This window comes from Rosa rugosa, chromosome 3, assembly GCF_958449725.1.
Source record: "Rosa rugosa chromosome 3, drRosRugo1.1, whole genome shotgun sequence".
Classification (NCBI taxonomy): Eukaryota; Viridiplantae; Streptophyta; class Magnoliopsida; order Rosales; family Rosaceae; genus Rosa; species Rosa rugosa.
Window position 1 is genome coordinate 722,229 of NC_084822.1, and position 8,614 is coordinate 730,842.

Below are 8,614 nucleotides of genomic sequence, written 5' to 3' on the forward strand. Positions count from 1 at the left end.
CACGGCACAACGTCACCCCCACGAGCTCCATGTGGGGCCCTCATTCCTCCATTCTCACTGCTTCATTCACCTTTTCCTCTCTCTCTACAGTTCAGTTAATAATCACTCTCTCTCTCTCTCAACCTCAACCTCAACCTGAAGCTGAAGCTGGCCTACATTTGTTTCCGTTGTTCGCCATCTTTGTATTTCTTGTGTCTGTACTGAGCCGTGTCGAAGTTGAATGCTCCGTAGTAGTAGTCAGTCATGGCCGAGCTTTCTCCTGAAGTACCTGTCCATGTTCTCGTCGTCGACGACTGCTTGGTTGACCGCAAAATCGTTGACAAGCTCCTCAAAGCATCCGCCTTTAAAGGTACTACTAACACCACAGTGCATTGCAATTAATTTCCTCGCTTTTCTACCTCTACTTTCAGATTTACTTTCTTCATGTCACCATGAGGCTCTGCTTCTGCTTCTGATTCTGGACATGTATATATTACTGGGATCATGCAATGATAGATCCTCTTTTTTGTACCAACCTAAGTATTCAGATTTGCTAATAATAAGGCCAAGCTAGCTACCTGAATAGGAATACACACACTTGTCCTTTCTGCACTTATGTATGCACGCGCTTCTTCTATTACTATTATCACTCTTGACTTTTCAACTTGGATGACCTCGAACCAAGATTGCCACAGCAGCGCGCCCCTAAATATCACAGTGTTTGTTCGGGTTTGTTTTCTCTTCTAGGATCTGTAGACTTCATTGATAGATAGATTGACTTGGCAATGTTCAAATCAAGCTTAGGGTTGTTCTTGATGGAATGATAAATCCATATACTTCTCCAAATTAAATTACACTCTTCAATTGTCTCCACGTACCTCAGAGTTATCATGTATTCTCATGAGCAATATTGATTCACCGGGCAGGTTAGTGCGCATTGACCAACTGTCCAGTTCTTGCTAGATTCCACCAAATTACTAAGTTAAGATTTAAGAGTTGTTGGTCCATAATTGGTCACAGCAGCGTTGATTTCAAACGCATTGACACCTTCTTTCAATTATCTATACAAGGTATGTGATAGACTTGCTCCTTAGTAATCTACTATCCCCTGCTAAGCTAGTGCTTTCATAAAATTTTCCCTTACACAACTGCATCTTTCACGCTGTTTCTCTTGGCTAGAGAGTGGTCTATGATCGGAATAATGTATGTCCTGTACTAGCAAATCTCAGGAATATGGAATTTACTCAATTAAGTGTTCAAGCACACTGTGATTGAAGTCTCTGTTTATAACTTCTACTTATTTTGTGAAAAGTATATCCGTACTTTCAGAAAGTTTGTGTTGAACTTAAAATTCTCAACAATGGAGCCAATAAATGAAATAAAGATGGCTGCAAAATCCCCCCATTGTTACCTCAAGAAAGTGAAAACAATAGGGTATCATCTTCTAGCTGCTGGACATGTCCGTCACTAGTTACAAAATACTATTGTCCTTGAGAAAATTGTTATTGGGGTAGATCAGGATGCCATTCAGCAGCTCAAAGAAAAGAAGTGCCTTCAACTGTCCAATTCAACATACTGTAATACTTTAATCGTGATACGTGACATAGTAATTAAACAATATGAAATGGGTGCATATACATGAGTCTTAGACTTCTGGTGCAATTTTTAGTTCTGGTGAGCTATCACAAGCACTTCTTTTGTTTTGGTTTGTGTTTTCAGAGTTTCAAATCATGGTTTGGTTGTTCATATATGCATCTTTCTTTTGATACTGATACATCCTGAGCATCTCATATCATTGCAGTTACTACTGTAGAAAGTGGGAAAAAAGCGCTAGAGGTTCTTGGAATGGAAGAAGAGAAGCTTGACAAGCCAAGTGTTAAAGTAAGTTTCCTGCTTTTAATCAGAAAGCACCAAGTATCTTAATCATGATGCTATCATGCCGCATTATGCATCACATTATAAGATTGGAAAAACCAAGTTTGTTCTCTCTCCGTGTATTTCCTATGTACATAGAAACGACTAGTTTTTTATTGGACATGAAAACCAACATATGTTTTCATACCACTGAAGTGGCATCATTTTTGGTGTTTTTTTCAAGAACCAGACACAAAATTTCATAATAGTAATTACAAATTTATATTTGTAGAACCATGGATCTTTTGGCTGTCAACTCTGTCAACATTTCACATGCTATAGAACTTTCCTGAGGATATTGTTTGTTAAAATATAAGATCATCTTTAATACATTCTTTTTTGAACTTCAAATCATTTTTTAAAATAGAACATCTTTGTTTATGGTTTAAGTAAAGTATCCCTGAAAGTAGTAAAGCTTATCAACTTACTACTGGGACTTGGACTCTATAATGCAATTAGATTTGGCTTCCTAGTGGATTTTAGTTTTCATATTAAGTGACATTGTTTTACATTGGCAAGCCATGTCAACATAATTCTTTCCTAAACCAACCGTGCCATCTAGAGATGAAGGGCTGATTAAGCAACTATTATGCTTTTGCTATGAAAGTTGCTTCAGCATTACTGGTCTATTATTGGTGTTTTACTTATTGGAGATCCTCGTCTTGAAGTAAGGGGGAAGTGGCCATAGAGATGGAAATTTTGCAGCAAACTATAAACTAAACATCATTTGACCGTGGTTGAAAATGAATGACGTCTGCATGAGTAAGGGCTGATTAGGTTGTGACCAACATGATTCCGCTTTCAAACTTCCTAATTTTTTCTGCATCTGTCCATTGACTAGTGATAATTAGAGATATTCTGGTTTTTGTGCAGGATCATGATGTTAACATAATCCTCACTGACTATTGTATGCCTGAGATGAATGGCCATGATCTTCTAGTTGCTCTAAAGGTAATTGTCATATTTCAGTTCCCTTGCTCAACTGTAACTGATGATAGTGGCTGAAGATGGCAGTATATAACCATAACTCAAAATTAGTTTACCACTTTTAAGGTTCAAATATTTGCCAATCTCTCGGTATTTCTGTTGATCTATCTCTCCTTTCAGTCACCCACAGAGATGGGGGATTGAAAAGTGTCTTGATATATGATTGTGATATTTCAGTTCCCTTGCTCAACTGTAAGCAATGATAGTGGCTAATGATGGCAGTATATAACCATAACTCAAATTTAGTTTAGTACTCACAAGGTTCACATATTTGGCAATCTTTAGGTGTCGATATATCTCTCCTTCCAGTCACCCACAGAGATTTGGGGTGGTTTTTTTTTGGGGGGGGTGGTGGTTGCGGTTGCGGTGGTGTTGAAAAGTGTCCTGATATATGACTGGTACCAGAGAAATGTCAGATATCCATGGATAATCGGATATTATGGAAAAACTTCAGTACTTGAACCAATATTTGGCTGCAATCTTAAGTAACTTTAATACAAGATGGAGATAAACAAACAGCAACTAGGCCACCTAGATTTTACATCAAACACTCATGTATCATACACTATGATAGCAACTAGGCTTATATATATACTTATATAGACACACACGCACTCACCCACACGTTTATAGATATAGATACATATCATTGGTCAGAAGTGGACTTATAAGTGTGTATTAATTAGGTTGGTCCTATACCCTTACCCCTAACTACTTCTTTTATTTAAATACGTGCCGTTATGTCCCTGAAAATATCCTTGAATTGAAGGCCAATATATCTGTGACGGTCAATATTTGAAACCTTAAGCAGAGGCAACATTTTCCCATTGATGGTAAATAACTAGTCCCCCAGTATCTAGACACGTTCTGGTTTCCCTACATATATCTTTGTCTTTGAAAAATTGGTTCACATTCATTATCCTTGAACTCATTTCTGGCTTCCAACGTCATATACTTGATCTTCAGGAGGACAGCCGCATGAAATCAATTCCAGTGGTCATAATGTCTTCTGAATTTAATCCACAGAGAATCAGCAGGTATTTGCTTCTATTGCAATCTGTTGCTTGTATTAGTCTTTGGTAAGTCATTGAGATATGCATCTTAAGTTCATTGCTTAGTTTTTTGTAAAGAGTTGATGGTTGCTCATAAGAAATGTTGAGTCATGGCTAGTTATCATTGATCACAGTGAGTAACTGAACAGTGATAATACCAACTTAGAACAGAAAAAGATACTAGAGGGGACTCTGAAAAGTGATATGACAATATATTCAGTTGTGGCTTTCAATCTTCATAGCTTTAGAGCTTAGGTTAAGGCTTTAAAAATATGTAACATATCCTTAGCTGCTGGTGTTTTTGCCTGATGACTTGCAATATACAATTTATGAGAGGCTGAAACATTATGCCTTGAAAAGGTCTGATCAACGGTCGTGAACTTACAAATTTTAAGGTCTCTCATTGTAGCACACCACCTTAGATGAAGAGTTCCCGTTGTAACTGACATTGATCTTTATTATAAAAATATGAATAATAATACCCATCTCATGATGCTGATGTAAAATAGTGAATAACTTGAAACTACACTGTAAACATGTATGATATATAGTGTCCTTTGTATTGGTCCAATTGCAATAGAGTTGGCATGCGCTAACATTTGCTGGATTTCTTGTTTTGGACTTTTCAGGTGTCTCACAGATGGTGCTCAAGAATTCTTGCAGAAACCTCTGAAAGTGAAAGACTTGGAGAAGTTACGAAGCTATGTAAAGCCAGCAGTTCCAGTACCCAAAGTAGGAACAAAACGAAAAGCTCTAGTTGATCTGATGCCAGAAAGTAATGAAGCAGAAAGGCGGCCTTGCCCTGCTGGAGTTGCTGTTGCATAATCTAATATCAGTATTCCTGCAATGGGAGATCTCCAAATGCAGCTAGCTGGTTCCCATGAGTAATTTTCAGGGCTGTCTCTGTTTATAGGTTGGGGTTTTTAGCTAGATGATCTCTTCTTCTTCTTTTTTGTTGGTGTTTGGTGATGTGAGTTTTGTTGTAGAAATGTGCTTCTGCGATGATTGTACCATAGAGCCTTCCATTTGAAGTTTGAATGAATATACTTGACGAATGACTCCACTTGCTTGTTCCTATTCTATCAGACTTTGTTCTTGATACCCAAATTTGAATGAAGTACTTGTCTAAATCTAGTGGCTTTCAGCACGGTCCTCTGTGATGCAGGGGTACGTACCTTTGCCGGGTAGAACAACTGATTAGGTACTCAAATCCCAGTAATGCATGTATGTGTTGTATATATTCTTAGCAGGGAAAAGCTTAAAAGGCATCTTGTGTACTCCAAAACAGCGCCATGCACCATGTCTGGAGGTAAGGCTGGCTTGAAATCAAGTGTTGTCGGTGCCATTTAGTTAAAAATGAAAGAGACTGAAAATATGTACATATTCCATAAATCCAAATCTGAAATTCCCTTGATCCAGAAACTGACATAATTTCCATAGAATAAAGACGTCGGACAGTAGTTGTGCTGCACTGGGCTGTCATTTTAGCAATGTTGACAGCACCATCCAAAAAAGGCTTCTACTGTTTTCAATTCCTTTTGAACACTAGGGAAGAGGTCTAGAAAGTTTCATTGGTCTTTTTTTGACTCGCGGATTTTGACCCATGAAACTATTCTTGGTTGCTTTTCCATATATTCAATTTTACTTGCTAATAATGAATTTGATTTTGTCAACACGTTGTCATGGTTTGATTTTTGGACTTTGGAGTCTTTGGACTAGAAAACCCTTCCAAACAATTTAGTTTTTTTTTTTTTTTTTTATTGGGTTTGGACTTTGGGCATTTTGGTTGGGTACCACTGGACCATCTGAACTTCTTGTTGGAACGTATACCAGAATGGGTGGCCCCTAAACTTGAAATCCCACCCACTGTACTGAAAGCAAACTTTCGAAACTCGCGCTGTTAACCTACAAAGTACAAACCATGCACCCGAATTTTTTTATTTCCCCTAACGAATTTGGAGAGCGTAAATAAATATTTCGTGCACGAGATAAATACTTAAATGTGCAGGCCCGTTCCAAAGCGGACGTCCGCACTTTGCTAAAGTGCGGACGGCGACGCAGCGGAGGCTTTCCAGGCGGCGACGGCGGCTCGGGGCTTGGCGGACGGAGGTCGGAGGCTTGGCGGACGGGTCTGGGCAGCGTTCGAGGTCGGAGGAGGTCCGAGTTGCAGGTTCTGGGCAGCAACCCGACCTGCAACTGCAGGTTTTCTGGGCAGTGCTGCAACGACGTCGCCGGCGACTCCACCGACTGCAGACCTCTCCGCCCGACCCCTGGCGTCCTTCCGGCAACCCCCGCCGCTCCGTCGCGCCCCGAGCCGAGCTGCAGCAGCGCCGTCCGCACTTTAACGAAAGTGCGAACGTCCTCTTTGGAACGCCTCCGCTTAAATGTGTATTTTTTTGAAAGGTCACTCAAGACAAATGTAAAAATAATTGATATAAAAAAAATAAAAATAAAAGTGGTAGTGTGTTCACTTTTTATTCTAATGGGTCCTTGCACTAATTACTACATAGCTACACATGTGCATGAGGAGCTTGTTTCGAGTTTAGTCTTACTGTGACTCACATGAGACTAATGATAAAATTGGAAACCTCCCTTGAAATTTAAAATAGGAGATCATCCGGAAAAACAATCAGAATAGAGAAATGAATGCAGACACCGACTTGTTTTAAATAACTCATTTGTGAACATTTTCATTAATCAGTCTTATCTAACCCACTTATAAATGGAGAATTTAAGTATAAATGAAACATTTTCATTAAGTAATTTAAATAGAGAATTTTACGTATAAATGGACATTCATTATGAAGATCTTGAATGATAGCATTCACCACGTGTACTGTAGTCCAAATTAATGTGATTGACCCTTGTGAAAAATGTTTATTTTTGATTGGTCCATTAATATATATTTTCTGTTCACCCCTTAGATTTCGCACCACAAAAATGGAGCTCAAACTATCACATGACAGTGTCACATGGTAGTTCGAGACCACATAATAATTGCTTGACGAAAAGAAGGTGTTGGAGAACATGATTTGTAATAATAATCTTTTGTTGGAATATAACCATTATGGATGATTGAAATTTTAAGATATTATAGAATTCTTTGCTAAAAATGCAATCCGATTTAGTTATTTATTGATTTGAGAAACTAGTTAAAATTTGCATAAACGATAAAAACCACCACATCTTCTTTCTCCATTAACATCATGTTGCATATTGTAAACTTCATAGCTCCGCCTGTTATCGTAGTACAAACATTGATCTAGTGAAGGCTCAAAATATGCACGATACGATCTTATTGCACATTTTGTTTTGATTCTAATGCTAGAAAACACACATTCTCACAGTTACGCTTGTCAAGCATCGAGAGTCTTCACCTTACGTTTAGATGTAATATTTCATTTCAATGTTCAGTAGTGACTACATCTTTTAACTTTAAAGATTTCGTGGTCACTTACAGTTGGATTTAATATTAACGAATGAGATTAAAAGAATGATTTTTAAGTGTTTTAATCTCAATCCATAAAATTAAATCGATTACGGGTGAAAACAAAATCCTTAGTCACTCGATGACTATGCGAATACTATTCAATAAATGTAACAATATTTTTTATTTTCTTTTTCTTTTTTATAGGCAACTAAGAGAGTGGAACCAAAAGTTCCTAATACCATTAAACCATATGGTCATAAATATGTAAAATTGTTGCTTTTGGAGGTGGTAATGCCTGGTGGTGTTCCGACGAGGGTAGTGCGGTTTTCGATGGTGGAGGCGGTCTGTTTCGGGTTGACCTCTACCCGATGTGTTCTTCTGGATCGACGGTGGCGGTGGCGACTATCGGTGGTCTTGAACGCAAGGCTGGTTTTCAGCATTCGCCTAGAGGCGGCGACGGTTTCTGGTTGGGATCAGATCCTCTTGGAGGTGAGGGCAGTGATTTGCAGAGGGTGAAGGATGGTGATATGGCTCGCTCTGCTTTTGTTGGCGGACGGGGTGGGAATCGTCTTGGTCACGGTGGCCTTGTAGGGGCTATGTGGCGGCGTTTTGCAGCGGCGTGGCAACTGGGAGGTGGTGGTGGGGTGCCCTTAGTACTTTTGGGGGTAGCCTTCGTAATTGCCATGTGGACTGAGGCTTTGTGGGCTGTTGCTTGCTGGTGGGCCTGGGCTTGCATTCCTAGTTTTTAGTTTCTTATCAGGTCGCAAAGATCACATCTTCTAAGGGTTCATTTTACTACTTACCTCGGAGGATGTTTGATTTTTGTTTGAAATAATGGTGCGTTATTTTCCTTAAAAGGTGGGTGTACTCGGGGTGGCCTGGGGCTTGTTCTTGTTATAGAATAGGTGTTTAGGGTTCCTTAAGGAACGATTCTTTCTGTCGACCCCATAGGGGTGTTTCGTTTTTGTACTGCTTGCTGAATATATATAATAAGCTGACTTCTTTTCATAAAAAAAAAAAAATGTAAAATTGTAAATAATCACGTAGTAAATTATTTTTGCTGTGTAATGTTTATGGTGTAGTGGTCGACTCCCATTCTAATTAAGCTTCTGTTTACTTAAGAGAGAAGGCTTAAAAATTGAGGATACAACAGAGAAAATAGTGGAGAGTAAAATCAACAGGGGGAGAGAGAGTTTAAAATTGAAAATTGAAAATTGAAAAATTGAAAGGGAACCGGAACCCAGCTAAAAAC

General features: G+C 38.8%; 1 protein-coding gene across 1 annotated transcript; it reads left to right on the forward strand.

Moving 5' to 3' along the window:
* Positions 1-87: 87 nt before the first annotated feature.
* On the forward strand, positions 88-5,064 carry LOC133741469 (two-component response regulator ORR3-like). Its single transcript, XM_062169370.1, has 5 exons — positions 88-349; positions 1,781-1,860; positions 2,767-2,844; positions 3,847-3,917; positions 4,562-5,064. The coding sequence occupies exons 1-5, from the start codon at positions 244-246 to the stop codon at positions 4,755-4,757; spliced, it is 531 nt and encodes a 176-aa protein (XP_062025354.1). The 5' UTR covers positions 88-243; the 3' UTR covers positions 4,758-5,064.
* Positions 5,065-8,614: the final 3,550 nt, after the last annotated feature.